This window comes from Helianthus annuus, chromosome 11 (assembly GCF_002127325.2).
Source record: "Helianthus annuus cultivar XRQ/B chromosome 11, HanXRQr2.0-SUNRISE, whole genome shotgun sequence".
Lineage (NCBI taxonomy): Eukaryota > Viridiplantae > Streptophyta > Magnoliopsida > Asterales > Asteraceae > Helianthus > Helianthus annuus.
The window spans coordinates 12163706-12180907 of record NC_035443.2 but is presented as its reverse complement, the minus strand read 5'-3'; the positions used below and the strand labels follow the sequence as shown (position 1 = coordinate 12180907).

Sequence of the window (17202 nt, the reverse complement as noted above, 5' to 3'; positions counted from 1 at the left end):
CGACACCTCCTGCCAAGGTGGTGTCTGAGTCTACCGTGCGGAAGGAGGGTACCGCAGAGAATGTTGCGACCCAGATATTCGATACCGTTGACTCGTCCAACAATCTGATCTCTCCCAATGAGTGTGCGGTTTGCTGATACTGGGAAGCAACAGTCTGATGTCGAACCGCAAAAAACTGGTGCTGAAGCGCGGCAGCATGATGCTGAGCCGCGGAGGTCTCCTGCTGGTGAGAAGGGTACCGGTTCGTCTGCCGGTGGTGCGGGTTATGAAGGGCCTCCAATTCAGCCTGGGGAGTCTGAATTGGAGTATTACTACCGCACCTATACCCAGGGTCGAAGTACTGTTTATCACCGACCCCCCTGGACTGTTATGCAGGGGGATGATATTTCCAACGACCCTTCGGCATGTAAGGAGATTCTAGGTGGTCTGGGCACCCCCTTCGAAGTTGAACGTGCCCGTGCCGCACCTCGTGAGCTGCGTATAAACCAGCTCTCAACAATGTTAATAGGATCTTCCATTGTGGCTAATGCCATTTTGGAAGATTACAAGGTGTTGGGCCGCCGCGAGGAAGAAGCTGCTCGCATGCGGGCTGATGCGGAAAAGTTGGTCGAGGCTGCTCGTGCGGGTGCGGAGCAGCTTGAGAAAGAGAGGGCTGCTTTTGAGAAGCAGAAACAGACCGCGGAGTGGGCTGCCACTGCTCAGCTGAAACAGGTTCGTACTCTTGCCAAACTCCTTTCTGATGAACGCAAGAGTTGGAACGAAAAGTTGTCCAATGAGCGTAAGAAGTGGAATGAATCTTGGGCTAAGCAGAATGACACTCTGTTTCGTGCTCGGCAGGAGTTAACGAATGCCAAGGCAGCGAACGTTGCCTTGGGCAAGGAAAAAGCTGCAGCTGAGGCCATTGCAGTTAAAGCGCAGCAGGCGAAGGCCGAGGCCCTAAAGGCGCTTGAAGAGGCCAAGGAAGCCGGGGCGCGTGCTGCAAAGGCCCTTGAAGAGGCCGCAGAGAAGGAGAGCCGTCCTTCTATGGCTCTTGAAGAGGCGAATGCGGAGCGCATTCGTTTGGGTAAAGTTGTTGCCAGCCTTCAGGTATGTTTCGTTACCTCTGTTGTATATTTCCTTCATTATTTTGAAAATGTTTATCGAGTAAACTGTTTTCTGTTTTTTGACAGGCTGAGGTTCAGGCCCGGGAGGTCGCAGTTACAGACCTTACTGCCCGCGTGTCTGTTGCGGAGGAGCGGGCTGATGCCGCTGTTGAGGCCAAGGATGCCTTGGTGTCCTCTTTTGACCAGCTGAAGGCTGACCGTGAGTGGTTGCGGACTCACGGTATCGCGCGTGTAAGTATCCGTTGCCTTTATATTTGCTTGGATTATCATCCGAAACTTATGATCTTTTTATTGCAGATTGTTGAGGCTATCATGGATGCCCCTGAGACCGCAGCTGGCTTGGACTTGGTCAAGCAGCGTGCTCGTGATGCTGGTTTTAAAGCTGGTTACAACCGCTGTATTTCCCATATGAACGTCATGTCTATAGGTGGTGATATCGAAGAGCGATCCGGCTTTCGGGACGTGGATACCGAGTCGCTTCTTAAAGCGGCCGAAGTCTCCTTTTATGATACGTCCCTTGCCTGTGTAGAGGAACTGGACAATTGTTTGGAGGCTGCGGACTATGTTGATCGCCTGCGGATGCTTTATCCGGATGCGGAAGAGGAAGATCCCGCTGGTGGTGCCGGAGGAGATGCGGGAACCAGCGGTACAAAATAGGGTTTAGGTTGGCTAGTGTGCCTCCTGTTTGTTTTCCTCTTGTATAGAATAGGAACTTTATGTAATTCATTAAGCACCACGTGGGTGCTTGAATTTTTTGAATATAAAGTTTTTTGTTCAGTTTGTACAAGTGTTTTTAATTCTTGCATGTCTGAACGTATGTATGCGTAACTTTACCCATTTGTGAATGGGGTCAAGTATACTCCACACTTTTGTCGTATGAGTACGCGTAAATTCTGTTATTTACCGCGTTAGGGTTTTAGAATTGTGTAAGCTTTGTAAAAGCTTATATATCCGGAACTTTACCCATTTGTGAATGGGGTCAAGTGTACTCCATACCTTTGTCGTATGAGTACGCGTCAATTCCATTGTTTGCCTTTTTGGGCTCAGGAATTGTGTTAAGTGTTAACAAAAACCTTGTTTATCCGGCCGGATAAATATGCCAGTCTTTTTGCCTTCTGCTGGCCTATTACAATGTTTGTGTGTGGTTACCACTTTGTATGGGTATCGCGAATGATGATTTTGCCAATCTGTTTTTGGGATACCGCAAAGTGGAACACGCATTTTGTAATAGTAATAACAAACAATAATGTATAAAATTGCTTATTTATTTATTTGCAAATGGCCTGCGGCTCGATAGGTTACATAGAGAAATGTAAGAACATGGCTTACATATAACAGCGTCGAAGCTGTTGTGCATTCCATGTTCGTGCAATAGGTTCGCCTTCTAGCGTTTGTAATTTGTACGCGCCTTTCCCTAAGACCTCTTTTATGAGGTAGGGTCCTTCCCACTTGGGGGCAAGTTTGCCTGGGCGCTCGGCATTAGATGCCTCATTGTCGCGTAGGACGTAGTCTCCTGGGTTGAAAGTACAAATGCGGACGCTCGTGTTGTAGTACTTTTCAAGTTTGGATTTATATTTGGCCTCGTTGATGGCAGCGTTTTCGCGCCTTTCTTCCAAGAGGTCCAAATCGATCCTGTGTTCCGTGTTGTTGTCTAGTTTTTCAATAGCCAACATTCTAGGAGAGGGGAGACCTACTTATGCGGGGATCACCGCTTCTGAACCGTAGACTAGGCTGAAGGGTGTTTCCCCATTGCTTGTTTTTGGGCTTGTACGGTGAGCCCATAAGATACTTGGGAGTTCATCGACCCAGCCACGCCTGGCCGTTCCCAACCGCGCCTTGATCCCTTCGACTAGGCTTTTATTGATACTCTCAACTTGGCCGTTCCCTTGCGGGTGTGCGACTGATGAGAATATGTGCTCAATATGTAGTTCTTCTAGCCATTTTTGAAATTCGTTGGCAGCGAAGTTGGTGCCGTTATCGGTGACAATGCACATTGGTAATCCGAAACGGCAGATGATGTGTTCCCAAATGAACTTTCTTGTTATCATAGCAGTGGTTGAGGCGAGCGCTTTTGCTTCTACCCATTTTGTGAAGTAATCGACCGCTACTATGATAAATTTGACCGCACCCGGAGCGTCAGGGAAGGGTCCCACAACGTCAATTGCCCATTTCTGAAAGGGCCATGCGGTTGTGACGGGGACTAAGTTGTTCTTTGGCCGCAAGGTTTTTGGAGCATGACGTTGACAGTCAATGCATTTGCGCAACTCTTTGACGGCGTCCAGGTGCATGCCGGCCCAGTAATACCCGGCATTCATGATTTTGGCCACTACCATGCGTGGTCCAGCATGTATGCCACATATGCCCTCGTGTATCTCTCGGATGAGGTATGTGGCATCCTGCGGGTTGACGCATCGCAGGAGTGGCCCGAGGTATGACTTTCGGTATAAGATACCGTCTCTCATTTGATAATGGCACGCTTTGTATTGTAGCTTGCGTGCCTCTGATTTGCTTTCGGGAGTCACACCTGATTGTAGATATGCGATAATAGGTGTCATCCATGATGTTGTACCGTATTGAATGACATTGACTTGGCGTAGGGGTACCGAGGGATTTTGCAGAATTTCGATGCGTATCTCCTTTGCCAAGTGTTGGAAGCTGGTAGATGCAAGTTTTGATAGTGCATCTGCGGACTTGTTTTCGCTTCGATTAATATGGCGAATATTGAACGAAGCGAATTTGGATATTAGTTGCAGGGCTTGCTCGAGGTAGAGGATCATGATATCCCCTTTTGCGGCATAGTCGCCGCGTATTTGGCCTGCAACTAACAAAGAGTCGACGTGTGCTTCCAGATGTTGCACGCCGATTTTGACTGCTAAACGTAGCCCCGCTAACAGGGCCTCATATTCTGCCTCGTTGTTTGTGCTTTTGAAATCGAGGCGGATTGCATATGTAAGCTCTTGGCCGTCAGGGCTGACGAGTCGCAGACCTGCACCCGCACCTTCCTCGTTGGAGGCACCATCGGTAAATAGTGCCCATGTTTCTGAGGAGGGTGGCGTTGGTGCAGGAGTTTGTGCTTCTTCGCATTCTTGGATGCGATTCACCGGTACTTCGGCGGCGAAATCAGCTAAGATCTGGCCTTTAATCGCGGGGCGCGGTTTATAGTGTATCGTGTGCGCGCCCAGCTCGATTGCCCATTTTGCTAATCTCCCAGAGATGTCTGGTTTGGATAGGATCGGGCCGATCCTGTAATTGGTTAGCACTGTGATGACGTGGTTTACGAAGTAGCGTCGTAACCGTCTTGAAGCGTGCACTAATGCTAGCACCAATTTTTCCATTATTGAGTATCTCGTCTCTGGGTCGTTGAGCATCTTGCTGATGTAATAGATGGGTGTTTGAACCCCCTTTTGCTCCACTATCAATACCGCACCCACCGCGTTATCCGCGGCGGATAGGTATAATATGAGTGGCTCATCCTTGCGTGGTGCGGTTAGGGTTGGGAGTTGTATCAAACACTCCTTCATTTCCGGGAAGGCCTGTTCAGCCTCTGCGGTCCACTGGAATTGTTCTTTCTTTGAACAGCTCCGCAGGGTCTTGATGAACGGATAAGATTTAGCTGCATGGTTGGCTAAGAATCTGTTGAGTGCCGCTAGCCTGCCGGCTAGCCGTTGCATATCCTTCATCGATGAAGGCGATGGCATGCGCTCGATCGCCTGGACTTTCTCCGGGTTTACCTTGAATCCATCTTTAGTCACGATGAACCCAAGGAATTTGCCTTCTTCCATTCCAAACGAGCATTTCCCTGGATTGAGCTTTATGTTAACGCTTCGCAGAGTCTGGAATGTTCTTTCAATGTCTGTGAGCATGGTATCCTCTTCCATGCTCATGATGACCAGGTCGTCCATGTAGATTTCGACACTTTTGCTTATTTGCCCGCGAAAAGTGTCGTTCATTAACTTTTGGTAGGTTGAGCCCGCGTTGCGCAACCCAAACGGCATCTTTGTATAACAGTAATTTCCGGTGGGAGTCCGGAATGCCGTTTTGTCTTCATCCTCGATTGCCATTTGTACTTGATGGTACCCTTTGTAGCAATCGAGGAAACACTTCCACCTGAATGGTGCGAAATTATCGACTTTTTCGTCGATTTCTGGAAGCGCGTAACAATCCTTGGGGCAGGCTTTGTTAAGGTCTTTGTAATCGACGCACATGCGCCAGCCCCCGGAAGGTTTCTCTACCATGACTGGGTTGGATAACCAAGTCTGGTATTTGACTTCCCGCAGGATGCCTGCGGAGAGCAGTTCTTCGATCTGCTCTTGCATCGCCTGATTTTTAGCTGACCCAAGGTGGCGTTGGCCTTGGATCACTGGCTTAATACCTGGCAAGGTATTCAAGTGATGTTGCGCAATATCACGTGGGACCCCGGTCATGTCTGCGGGTGTCCACGCGAAGATGTCTTGGTTCCTGAAGAGAAGCTGCTTCAGGTGCGCTTTGGTGGTCGGGGATAAGGCGTGACCCAATGTGACCTTTTGTTCTGGGTATCTCGCGTTGAGAACCCATTTTTCTGGTTGGTCGTTGGGAGTGGGCCTTGCGACCTTGGTCGGACGTACTTCGTCCGACATCATGACGTCCCTGCGGGCATAGATTATCGCGACCCCCGATTCGGTTGGGAAACCAACCGCAGAGTGGGGGACGGATGTAATCATATCGAAATCTCCTTGGGATTCTCTCCCGAGGAGTACGTCATATCTGGAGGTGTGAGGTAAAACCATGAAGTTTACCTCTTCTGTCCTTGTGCGACTTCCGTTGGAAAGACGCACAGGAAAAGTAATCTGGCCCAGGGGAAAGACAGTTTCCCCTGCGAACCCGGTTAACGGGTAATCTACTGCTTGCAACCGATCTTTGTCCTCCTGGTCGAACTGGTTGAAGCATTGTTCGTAGATTATATCAGATGTACTGCCCGGGTTGATGAATAGACGCTCGGTGCAGTAGTGTGCCAGTTGGCCTGAAATAACGACGGCGCGCCTATCGCGCGGTCCGCCTCGGACTTTTGGAAAGACGACTTGCTCGTCTTTCCAGTCACATTCCGGCCTTCTCGCCGCTTTGCGCGGCCTGCCTTTGCCTCCGTGGATCATGTGGGTGGAAGTCACGTACATGGTTCTCTTCCCGGAGGAGGTACCTTCGCCATGAGGGGTGATGCGCTTGGTGGGTTTTTGCCCACCTGGCAAAAGGTGTTACAGTTTCCCCTCCTTTAAGGCCCGCTCAATCTCCAACCGGAGACTGATGCAGTTGTTGGTGGTGTGGCCCGAGTCCTTGTGGTACTCACAGTAGAGTGTGAGGTCCTGATTTTTCTTGGACTTCATTGGTATGGCCGGTCGCAAGAACTGTGGGTCCGCAAGGAGGACCTCACCTGGTGACATGGTGATCTCGGTCCAGTTGCGGTCCCGAGAATCTTTTTTTGATGCCCGACTGTCTCGGGCGGGGTTGTAGTTCTTTGGGTCGAACGGGTTGGTTCGCGGGAAATACGGTTTGGAAATATCATGATTTCCAACGTCCCGGTTGCGTTTATTGTTCCGCTTGGACCCTTGGTGGGATGTTTCGGCTTGGGGCTTTGCCTTTGCCACGTGCGGTTCAAGTGACCGCTGTGTCTGGGCGTATGTCTTGACCGCGGTCATGACATCCTCCCATTTTTTGGGCAAGCCCTCCTTGCCAGAGATGGTCATGATCATCTCTCTGTCTTTGACGGCCCGGATGAAGTGGTTTCGTGCCATCTGGTCTGCCACGTCACCTATCTCCAGGAACTCTTTATTGTAACGGACGACGAATGCCTCGAGAGATTCGTCGTCCCTTCGCCAGATGTTCATGACGTCCAACGAATCACGTTCGTGGCGTCGCTGCTGGCTAAAATGGGCGAGGAACTTGGTACGCAAGTCCTCGAATGAATCCAGTGATCCCACTGGCAAAGAATCGAACCATGCCCTGGCCAGGCCCGTAAGGGTCTGGGGGAAAAATTACACCAAGTGGGTTCATCCCACTGGCCGTTGATGCCTGCGCCCATGAAGATGTTCATGTGGTCGTCCGGGTCGGTCGAACCACTGTATTTCCCAACGTTGAATGGGAACTTTGTCGTGGTGACCTGGGCGTTGGCGATCCGCGGGCCGAAATTGGAATTTTCGGCCGCTGCCTTTGGCCTGTATGGTTCATTCGCAGGGCGCTTAGCCGCCCTGAGGTATGTGTTGCGGGGGTGACTGGGAGGAACATAGTTGCGTCCTCCCGGTCTGCTGCTGGTGTCATGTGAATCCCCGCGGTAGGTACGGTCGTCAGGGTCGGTATGACCATATCCTTCGGTGTATGGTAGTGGGCCCAATCGGCTTTGAATGCCTGGGCCGCGTCGGGAGGTTGATCGCCTCCTGTCCTCGCCATGGGGGCCAAGGCGGGTATGCACTGGTCCTCTGGTGTGGGACCCGTACGAGGAATCGTCCTCGTTGAGGGTGTGGACCGAACAGTAAGACGATCCGCGGTCTTCGCGTCGGCTTCTTGAAGCCGGACGTGAATGTATCCTACCGTCGTATTGTAAAATACGCTCAGCAGGGGTGTGCGGTGCTGGGGTAGGCCCAGCTTGTATATTCGCTTCCGTACAAGCGCGGTTGTATGCTGCTGTCAGCAGGGCTGCCTGCTGTTCGTACCAGGTATGAACGGTCATGCCTGGTGGGATCACAGATGCGAACTGTGATAAGTCATGTCCAAACATAAAGGAGGGACTCCTTTGTGTGGACGTGCCGATGTGTCCGGGTTGGGAGGTCGAGGCATTGACCCCTACCGGAGGTGGGATTGGGGGATTTGGGTTATCCGCAGTGTTGTTTTGGTGATCAGTCATGATCTTGAGAGAGGGAAAAGGATAGATGAGAAAATGCTAAGAGTAGCGGTGGGCGCCAATGATGAAACAATGGTTAACCGGGCGGGATTAACACACTGGTCTCGTCAAGAAGGGTTAATCCCTTCCTCTCGAGGATCGCTGGCTGGATCACCGGTGGTTGATCTCCTGCACAAGGAAACAAGCCGTGACTCGTAACAAGGAGGATGGGGTGGGGGGTGCTCCTTGTTACCACTCTCCGGCGTGAGAATCAGTAGTTTGCTTGGGAAGCAAAGTAAGATAGTAGTAGTAGTGAGAGAGTTGTGAAGAGATACCTCAAACCTGGTTTGGGGTTGGTATTTATAGCCGAGGAGTGAAGGAGGAGGATGATGGATGGACTGACGACGTGCTGCACCTTTGCAGGTGTGTCAGGCTTGTCGGTTGTGGAGGTTACGCCACGTCAGTCCATTGCTTACGTAGCTCTGACAGGTAACTGCCATTGGTGCCACTTGCACTGTGGTGTCAGTCCCACTTGTTGAGTGCGTAGGATGCGGATGCGGTGCAAGCCGCATCGCTGCATGCGGTAACGTCTGAGGTTACCGCGTCTCCTACTTGTGATCAAGAAATACGCGAGATGCGGTGCTGGCTGCATCGTCGTCCGCGGAGACTATTTGCCTGCATCCCTTGTCATGACGAAAATGCCCATATGGTGCGGTGCCAGCCGCACTGTTATGTTCATCTTCTTCTATGCCTAAGGTAAGGCTTTCTTGTATTGATAGAAGTGTTCACTGGACGCGGTGCGAGGCCGCATCGCTGTGAATACTTCCGTTTTCATACACCAGATGTGATGCTATGTCGCATCACTCTACCGTTCTCATGTTCCATGTAAGTCCTCCTTCGTTACTAGATAGATTGAATTCAACCCTTGTGTCGACGCGTTCTCACGTGGGCACAAGTAGGTTGTTAGCTGGTGGGGGTTTTGATAAGGGTAATGGTCACTCGCGGTCGATGCTGTCACGAGATCTGGGACCATACCCCTTCAATGACGCTAAAACTATGGAGTGAAGATTGTTTTTTTTAAAATAACTACAATCTGAGTGTTTGGGTAAGCCAGTTACGATTTTCTAACTACTTAAAGAGAGACATAATTGGATACTCATAAATATTTAAGTGATCAGTGAACTTTTATGTAGCTGGAAAAAATCGATTTTACAACAAATAAATCACATCCAACATACTAAAATCAATCCATTATTACCTTACTTAACCAAAATATATAATTATGCTAATTACTTCAACCAAACTTTAATTGCAGAGTATGTGCATACAACAAACAATAATCTAAACTAAACAAAACCCCAAAAGAGATAACAACTGCTTACAATATAAGAGAGAGACACATCAGGATCAATTATTGAATCATCATCACCATCATCATTATTATTATTATTATTATTATTATTATTATTATTATTATTATTATTATTATTATTATTAATCTTCTGAACACATGCTTCCCCTTCTTCAATCTCAGTATCTAACTCCATCTTTCCCCCTTCAAAACAATACTTCAAACTCATCCCTTTTCTCTCATCTCTACTCCCCACAGAAATCATCCAAAACAAATTGTATCTTTCTTTCCTACAAACAAATAAACACAAAATACATCTCAAAACAGCAATAAAACTTCAAAATCTCATCGACCCATTTCAGATAACCGAAAACCCATAAAAACCCACAAAGATTTTTCTAGAAAGATCAAGATCGGAACTAAAAGATTAATAATTTAGTATTACCCACAATGAAAAGGAGACCCTTTTGAGCTGATTGACCGATCTGTTGATGAAATTGTTGAAAATCGAAGAAACTGGAGGTAGGTTAGTGCTGGATTGTTGCGATCTTGGTACTTTGGACACAATCAATGAGACAGAAAACCGTAGGAGAATCTGGTTTGGGGGTTCACCAGCCGCGTTTCACTGAAGAAGGCAATCTGTTATTTCTACAGATCAGCGGTTTAGAAGGTAGAAGAGAGAAGATAAGGGAGAAGAGAAGGAGTGCATGAGAAGATTTAGGGTTTTGAGGAGAGATTATAAAGGGGATGGAAGCTTGGTACTGTTGGGCGGGAAAAGGGAACTGAGGATGCCCTAATTAAGTGACACGTGGCCCAAATCACTTTCATTTATTATATATAATAGATATAGTAAATTACTGTTTTGGTCCCTGTAGTTTAGTCAGTTTAATCATTTCAGTTCAAAAAGAAATTTTTTAACATATCAGACCCCAATGTTGCATTTTATAACGGTTTGGCCCCAAACACTAACTTTGTTACTTTTTTGTAGTTAAGTGTAAGGGTAATTTGGTAATTATACACCTTAGGGGCTTTTTGATAATTACAAAGTTTTTTTTAATATTTAAGAAATTATTAATGCAATTACTCAAGTTTTTATTATTATTTCGTTATTTCCATGATTATTATTTAACAAAATATGTTTTATATATACAAATAAATATGTATTTTCATTAAGCGCTTGTTTTTTATAAACATCGTTTTTAAAATCATTTGTTTTTAACCTTTTTTAAGCTGTCTTTCGTTTTTAAAGTTTTTCATTTTTAAATCAGTTGTTTATTAAAATCGTTCTTTTTAAAATTGTTTGTCTTTTAAAGTTTTTATAAATGATTCATTTTATACCATTCTTTTTCAAATCATTTTTTAACTTTTTTAAACAATTCGTTCTTTTAAGTCGGTAATTTTTAAAAGCGTTTCTTTTTAAACTTTTCCTATTAGAACCGTTTTTGAAATCTTTCATTTTTGAAACTTTGTATTCAATTCACTTATAGCTGTTAGGTAAAAAGAACTTCAGAAAATGAACGATTTCAAAAATCGAATGAATTTAAAAATGACCGATTTTAAAAGAACGAGTGGTTTCAAAAAAGAAGATTAAAAAAGGATGTTTATAAAAAAACAAAACCTTAAAAAATAAGTTAACAAGTGCAAGGTACTAAAAGTGCACGAATTTAATAAACGAAAGGTTAATAAAATAACAAATTTTGAATAAACAAACGGTTCAAAGAAATGGAAGATTTGAAAAAAAAAGATATACCATTCTAAAAAAAGTTCGAAAAATAAACGATCTTTTCAAACTTTTTATTAGAATGTTTTTTTTCCAAATCTTACATTTCTTTTGTTTTTATACACGTCATTTTGTAAAATTAAAAAAAAATGAACGACTTAAAAAAGTAAGTTATTTAATAATGTTTAAAAAATAAATGATTTCTATAAAGAATGGTATAAAATGAAGTGTTTAAAACAAACTTTAAAATGCAAATGAATTTAAAAAGAACGATTTAAAAAAAATGGTTTAAAAAGAAACAATTTTAAAAACGATAGATGGTTTAAACAATGTGTCGCGCATACTCTATACCGCAGTCACGTAGTTAGGTTGTATCATTGTTGATAGCTAACTTGATTCGCCTGTTATGTGTTATCTGCTGGTTATGCGTAAACGCTTTCTATAATATACTTATCCAAAACTTGTATACTCGTCAATACATTTTGTATTGACATTATTTTAACGTATGTTGCATGCTAATCGCAAGTTATCATGAAACAAGATTAGGAAGTCTATAAAACTCACCAAAAGTCTAGGTTGTCGGATTTGTATTGTTTGAGAGACAGGAAATCTGTATGACTGTTTGTTGAAATATTGTTTATTAGTATGAGATATGAACGCATTAAATAATGTCACTAAATAGTTGTTATGGATTCTCTTGAGCAATCTGATTCGTCTAGTGTCGCGCCCTGATGATTCCGCCATTGGTTGGGGTGTGACAGGAAGTTAGTTTTTACTGTTAAGTGGAAGTAAATTGACTAAAATGCCCTTATCATTAAAATAAATAACTTAAATATAAAAAGAAATATAGGTAAAGTTTAAAAAATTAAATGAGATCCACTTTTTATTTAGAACATAAACACTTAACCTTCACCACCAAAATCATCTTCAACATCCTACTTCCACCCACCACCACCCACATCCACCAACACACACTCTTTACAAATCATGAAAATCTAGATAGGGAGTCAGATACGGAGAGAGAAGGTTAGAGAGAGAGAGAGAGAAAACCTGGAATTTTAGAGGGAGAGAGTGTGTGTTGGGAGATCGGAGATAGAAGATCACCGGCCACGACGTGAACGACCCATTTCATCTGAATCAGAACAGCGAAGATCCCATTCATCTGAATCTAAACGTCGAGGATCCCCTTCATCTGAAATCGAATGGCAACGGGTCCTTTTCATCTAAATCTGAGTGGCAGTGTGAATAAAGGTGTATAACAGAAGACGAGGGTGATAATGGGCGCATCGGTCAACTCTCTCCCCTTCATCTAAATCTGAATCACGCTATATTGTTAATCTCACTGTTTAATCTCATTAATCTCTTATGTTGTGTGTATAAGTAGTTCTGCTTTGTTTGATTTTGATTTCTGTTAGATGATTGTTGTTGTGGAGGTTGAAGGTGGAGCATGTGGTGGTGGTGGATAAAGTCGGTTATGGGCGGGTCCCACAAATAAACTAAAAGTCTTTTTTTAGTTTTTTAAAGATTAAATAGTTTTTTATTGTTTTTTAATTCATAGGGGTAATTTTGTCATTTTACATGGACTTAATAGAGAAAACTAACATACATTCACTCTAGGGACTATCCAAGTAACAACCGAGTAAGCCACAAAGAGCATGAATGTAATTTTCAAAAGTTCAGGACTAAAGGTGTTACTTTAACAAACCAGAGGGACTATTCGTGCATTTTACTCAAAATAATATTATTTATTCAAAAGACGTACATAAAAACACATAAACTAAACAGATCTTGTTAATCAATATAAAATTATACATATAAATACTCGAATGGAGTAAAGTGTCAAAACTCATTACATGGGGACTAGAAATGAGCTTATGGTTATTATTTTTTTTGAACGAGAAATTTCTTTTAATCTTTGTCGTCTGTTGAATTTGAACTCAAGACCTCTCTCCTTTAAAATAAGGTGTTTAAAGGTTTTGTCTTTGGCAACGGACAACCACCCCATTGGTGAATTTTTGCTTGCTTTTTTTTTGAACGGCCAACGAATCCTCCAAATGGGTTACTGGCGAAATTCCATGTAACACCCTTGTTATTATTTTAAGGTTTTCGTATAGTTTACGGAAATGAACATGTAATTATAATTACATGTACTTTGAATAATACGGTTAATTTAAAACTTTTACAAATGAAGGTTTATATACATCATAATAAATTGGAGATCGTCCTTTAAACGTTACGACGATATATCTTGCGGAAGCTTTTAACTTTATCATGTTCGGTTCCTCATCGAGCTTAATCTTCATCCGGGCACTCTTGGAATTCACCTATGATCAAAACCAACTTAAAAGTTAGTTTTGATAGTTAAATAATGAGTTTAAACAAGTTCCATGGGTCAAGCAAACAAAAAAATAACATTTTTCCGGAACTAGGGGGCGTCGCGTGACGCCTAGCCCCTGTTTTCACAGAATGTTGCGTAGACAGTTGCTGTACATTCCCAGCATGACCCGTTTTCACAGAAACGAGCATAACTCTCTCGTTTTTAATCCGTTTTACCCGATTCTTTTTCCTACGCGTCCGTAATTTAATTCTCCATCATATGGAATTAAAATCCAACATCCAACATAGAAAATTTTGAGACTTCTAAGCCTTCGACTCGTTACCTTTTTACCAAGTTTTGACCCGTTCATGCGTTTATCAAACAAACATGTTTGTTTGATCCCAAAATGACATGAATCTTATAATTTCAATATTGTCCATCATATTAGGTTCAATCCACGAGTTTATGTATATTCTTAAACCCGTTTGTACTGAAATGCTTGTTTTGACCCGTTAAGGGTATTTAAGCACTTTTCCGCATAATTCATACTTGTTTATTTCTAGCATCTTATTTTCGCAATATTTATCACATGATCTACCACCACAACCTTATGTGTAGAGGATTTAATGTAGAGATATATTTATTCCGAGTCTTACTCCTCGGATTATCATTTTACGGCAAAGACTCATATAGAGTCTTTCTACTAAAGATTTATACCCTTCGATTTCTATACTTATTCTAAATATTTATTCAACCATAAAACTCGTTTCCAAACAACCTTTAAGGGTTGTTTGTTCAATTTAGCCTACAAGGGCGTTTTGGTCAATTTTGGTCCTTCTGCTACGACGTAGGTCCTTTTGCTAAGGTATTTGACCAACATTGTATTTTTAACTATAAATCTATATATATGCGTACCTGGCTCGAGTCAACATATGAACCCGATTTATACCTCGTTTTCATTATCTCACAATCAATGGTGACGCAATTATCCGATTTGCTAATCGGTCCTGTTAATATAAGACTTGACAACCACATTAGTCGATATTGTCAAATGGTGTTATGTAACACCTCGAAAATTTGCGTCCTATAATGTATTGACACGTGTTATATGTTTGAACGTGTTAAAGAATGCTGTAGAGGGACTAAAGTGACAAACATAGAAAGTATGTGAATTCAAGGGTTCATAGTGTCAATAAGGGACGAATATACTTCACAGTAAGCCTACATGATGCCCGTACCTTCAAATGAATGAATCATGGGTCATACGGTACGAAATGTGGAAGAAAGTGAGAGATTGCAAGCTACAGGGGTTAAATGTGTCAACATGTTTAAGTTGTACCTCTGAGTGACCCTTTAACAAACCCGAGGCTTTGTATCGGTAAAATATGCTCACTAGAATGCACGATATAAATTTCATCAAGTTCCGTTATAAAATGAGAAAGTTATGATCGAATTCGTACGCGAGGGGTTAAAAGTGTCAACGTTGAAAGTTATGACTTTTCGGGTAGTAATAAACTAACCGAGGATCAATAAGTTGGGTAAAAGTCACGAGGCCCTTATACGTAAATAAGAAAGGCCCAAAGTGCAAAGTTACCCCTTCGAAACGCCAAGAGCCAGCTGCAATAATGTAAAAAGATTTGAAAAATCTTACAGCAGGTCTCAGGCGGGCCGCGTAAGAGTTATCACAAGCGTACACGGGCCGCGTGGACAGTAAAAGATATGGGCTCTGACAAGAAGATTCATACGGGCCGCGTAAGAGTTGCAGGACCTCTTACGCGGGCCGCGTGAGACGCCCAGATACAGAAAACTTGTGCAGCAGCACTGTTTGGTGTTTTAACCGACTCTCAGCCATTATTATCAGCATGGGCGCCCCCTAAACGACCCCTAGGACTCAGGGACACTTGTTGGTGATCTGGGATCCATTGTAGACTTAGTTGTAATGATCCTAAGCATCCAAGATCACTATAAAAGGCCCTCATGTGCAACCATTGGATCCACACCTTCATTCTGCATTCTTGATCATTTCTGGAGCTCAAGAATCCTCTCTAAGCACCTCTGGTCGTGTACTAGACTTCTGTAAGTGTGCTTAACCCTTCTTAGTTAAGTTTTTGCTTAGTTATAGCTTAGAAGTCAAACCGTCGTAATTAACGGTTGACTTAACGATTAATAACTAATGGTCCAGTGATTAGTCGAATCAAAGATAGTTATATGTTGGTAATTATGTGGGCATTAAACCCTTAAAAGGGCACCCTCTGATTCCCACTCTATTTAGTCCAAATGTCGGGTCAAAGTTGCTTAGAAAAAGTCAACAGAATGCTAATTTTCGATTTAACGCATAATTAACAATGTAGATGGCATGTAACCTGTTTTATTACTAATATAACTTGATAATAAGTATTATAACTGGTCTAAGCTTGTTTGATCCGACCATTTACTGTTTTGACCCGGTTCAGAACCGAAAGTCGCAAAACTTTGACTTTTGCTTTGACTTCAGTTCTGACCCGATTTAGTATGATTTAGATATGCCTTAGGACTCTCTTAGGACCAGGTTACATGATGGTTAATCCTCTGTGGCTGGTCCGTTGTTTGTCCGAGTCATTTGCACGTTTCCGTTATATGCTTAAAGTTGACCATAATGCCCTTTTGACTTCAAAACGAGAATTTCGGATATGTGAAAGGACAGTAACCTTAGTTACTGATTTCTAAACATGTCCCTAAAAAAAATTTCATGTCAATCCGAGGTATAGAATAGGAGTTATGCTAAATAGCGCAATTAAGAAAACTTTAGTAATTAAACAGCGCAATTAGCATAAAACCTATCTAAACCCAGATTTCGACACCAAACCTTTTACGCACTGATGTAAAATAATATTTTAGGGTTTTTAAAGATTTTTAATTATTTTTAACCAGCTCATAACCTGCGGTTATGGCGTTGATTCGGTAAATACCGAATATACCCTTTTCGGACCTAAAATGAGTTCTACATGGTATTTTGACCCGAATCCAATTGTTACTGATTTTATATAATAAATAAAGTGTTTTGAACCTTATAACCTGAACAGAAAACTCAGATTTCCTGTATAACCCGGAAATCTCTTTTATAACCTTTAAAATGACCAAAATACCCCTACGGGGCGTATATTGGGATTAAACTCGTTATGAGCATAATGGAAGGTATCCTACTGATACCACAACCTCTTTAGAGCATATTAACTTAGGAAACCGTGTAGAACCCTTACGGTTACCCGCTACGCCATTTACGCGTTCGGTTCGGTTTATGTAACTAGTTTACATAAATTAGCCGAAACGGGTCAAACCTTGTCGTTTTTATCTCAAAATCCAGAATGTCATTGGATTACCCATATTAAACAAGTCTTCAAACTTGTCGGGTCTAAATCACATTTTATTCCGGTCTTCGCTTAATCGTGCGTTCGAACCGTATCTTTCGTTAAAAACTAACCGGTCTAAGCTTAAGCTTCATCAACGACCAGTTAGGATTCTAATAGGTTATTATAAACCTTCCTTCCAGAATAGGATACCCGGTAAAAGCTACTTGCATTAGCTGTTTGTGAATTATACTTGCAAAGGTAAATACTTTTAACTTATTTCCCTATACGGGCTTGGGGTACGGTATATAGAATACCGCTTGGTCGGGCATTTGACCTTAATTGATTAGTGGTTAAGTATTGTCAAGATGACCCGTTAAAAATTTGATTTGTTTGCTTAAAGCCTTTGGGGGGTTAATGACCATGTCCCGGATATCCCTGGCATCATCTTACGAGATGGCCACGACCTAAGCACGGGGTGTAGGCGTACACCAGACAGTTGCATATGAAAAGCAGTATCTCACTTAAGGATTAACCT

The 17202-nt window shown here is 43.1% G+C and overlaps 1 protein-coding gene across 1 annotated transcript; it reads left to right on the top strand.

Moving 5' to 3' along the window:
* The first annotated feature begins 32 nt into the window (after positions 1 to 32).
* LOC118483882 lies at positions 33 to 1804 on the top strand. Its single transcript, XM_035979597.1, has 4 exons — positions 33 to 711; positions 838 to 1086; positions 1170 to 1334; positions 1401 to 1804. The coding sequence occupies exons 1-4, from the start codon at positions 118 to 120 to the stop codon at positions 1758 to 1760; spliced, it is 1368 nt and encodes a 455-aa protein (XP_035835490.1). The 5' UTR covers positions 33 to 117; the 3' UTR covers positions 1761 to 1804.
* Positions 1805 to 17202: the final 15398 nt, after the last annotated feature.

Coding starts and splice junctions, on each gene's coding strand:
- LOC118483882 (XM_035979597.1), top strand. CDS start 118: ATGAGTGTGCGGTTTGCTGATACTGGGAAGCAACAGTCTGATGTCGAA. Junction 712..837: donor CCACTGCTCAGCTGAAACAG/GTTCGTACTCTT, acceptor CGTGCTCGGCAG/GAGTTAACGAATGCCAAGGC. Junction 1,087..1,169: donor AAGTTGTTGCCAGCCTTCAG/GTATGTTTCGTT, acceptor GTTTTTTGACAG/GCTGAGGTTCAGGCCCGGGA.